Here is a 1,330-nt window from a genome sequence, read left to right on the forward strand (position 1 = left end):
GGAGAGAGTTGGGGGGCTTACAAAAAGTATTAGTTTACAATTGATCATGCACTGTATAAACTGACTGTGTTATTTGGTTTAGGGGTGTGTAATCAGTAGCTTCAGTATCTAGTCATTTTCTTTAAGTAAACAAAGGAAAGAGTAGAAACTCCTCCTGTGATGAATATGCAATTCTACCGAATAATCTCTAACAAAATTTAACTCCCCTCGATTCCTCTCTCTCTCCCCTACAAGTGGTTTTACAATCTTTGAGTACGCTTCGGGACACAGCCAGGAGCTACTGCAAAGTGGGTGTTTCTTCCGTCGTGTCCATAGTAGTGTAGAAACTCCTGACCATCGTGCTTTAGTTGGAAATGGGCAGTTTTTTCCCTCTCTCTCTCTTTCTTTCTCTCGCTCTCTTTTTTTTCCTGTGCTGATGCTTTGATGTTTTCAGTCCCGCTTTTTTCACGATGCAAAGTAAGAGTTCTGCATGGAGTAGAGGCGATCGATTGGGTTCCCCACACGGGCCTGCATGGAGCTGACTTCTGACGACGCCATGAAGCAGTCGCTGAGGCTGGTTAAAGACGTGTCGCTGTCGATGTCATGGAACGCAGAATCGTTACCTGGAAGAAAAATAAACACAAAAAGAGGATGTTTAAACGGAACTCGGAATCATTGGGAATAATATAATAATTACAATAATAATGAAAAATGCAACGCAACATTTTAACAATGAAACCACTGCAGCATAGTATTTCAGATTTATAGCAAGGCAAGGAAAATGATAATTACTAATCGTCACTTTGAGAAATTGCTCTTGTGTGTCATCACAATTGTGAGAACAGTTTTGTTGGATATCATCAAAGCTCACTTTTTGCTGCCCTCGCCGGGGCAATTGCCGACAGCGAGGGAGCATGTAAACAAGGGGCATCCTCCTAGAAGATCTGGTTAATAGCAACTGTTTACGCCTTTCATAAAACCTCAATGTGTTATTTCTCTGGGGGGAATAGTTAACTTTATTACACTCTGGATCTTAATGATAGTGTTGCACAAAATGGGGACAGTGTTTTGAGAGATATCTTTTAATGCCTTGCCAATATTGTTCTGCTCCCCAAACCAAAGGAGAGTGATGAGACGGGGGATTTGGTTTCTTACAACTGAGAAGAACTAAATGGAAGCAAATTATAAGGAAGTTATGAACTTCAGGAAATGGTCCCGCTGGGACATGTTGAGGACATCACTCAGAAATGTGTTATTCCCGTTACATCCTGTGGACTTACACTTGATTGACTGAGATTTTTTACTTCTTTGTTTGTGTTTTAATTCCTTTTTGAATCAAACAGAAAATCAG

At 40.6% G+C, this 1,330-nt stretch overlaps 1 protein-coding gene across 2 annotated transcripts in view; it reads right to left on the bottom strand.

Moving 5' to 3' along the window:
* Positions 1–368: 368 nt before the first annotated feature.
* Positions 369–1,330, bottom strand: part of lmx1bb (LIM homeobox transcription factor 1, beta b) — a 49,429-nt gene continuing 48,467 nt past the window's right edge. For both annotated transcript variants that reach the window (XM_014007178.1, XM_014007176.1), the window contains one exon: positions 369–602. In XM_014007178.1, coding sequence (XP_013862632.1) covers positions 445–602 — 158 coding nt within the window. In that variant the 3' untranslated portion in view covers positions 369–444. The remainder of the gene's footprint in view (positions 603–1,330) is intronic.

This window comes from Austrofundulus limnaeus, unplaced genomic scaffold, assembly GCF_001266775.1.
Source record: "Austrofundulus limnaeus strain Quisiro unplaced genomic scaffold, Austrofundulus_limnaeus-1.0 Scaffold40, whole genome shotgun sequence".
Lineage (NCBI taxonomy): Eukaryota > Metazoa > Chordata > Actinopteri > Cyprinodontiformes > Rivulidae > Austrofundulus > Austrofundulus limnaeus.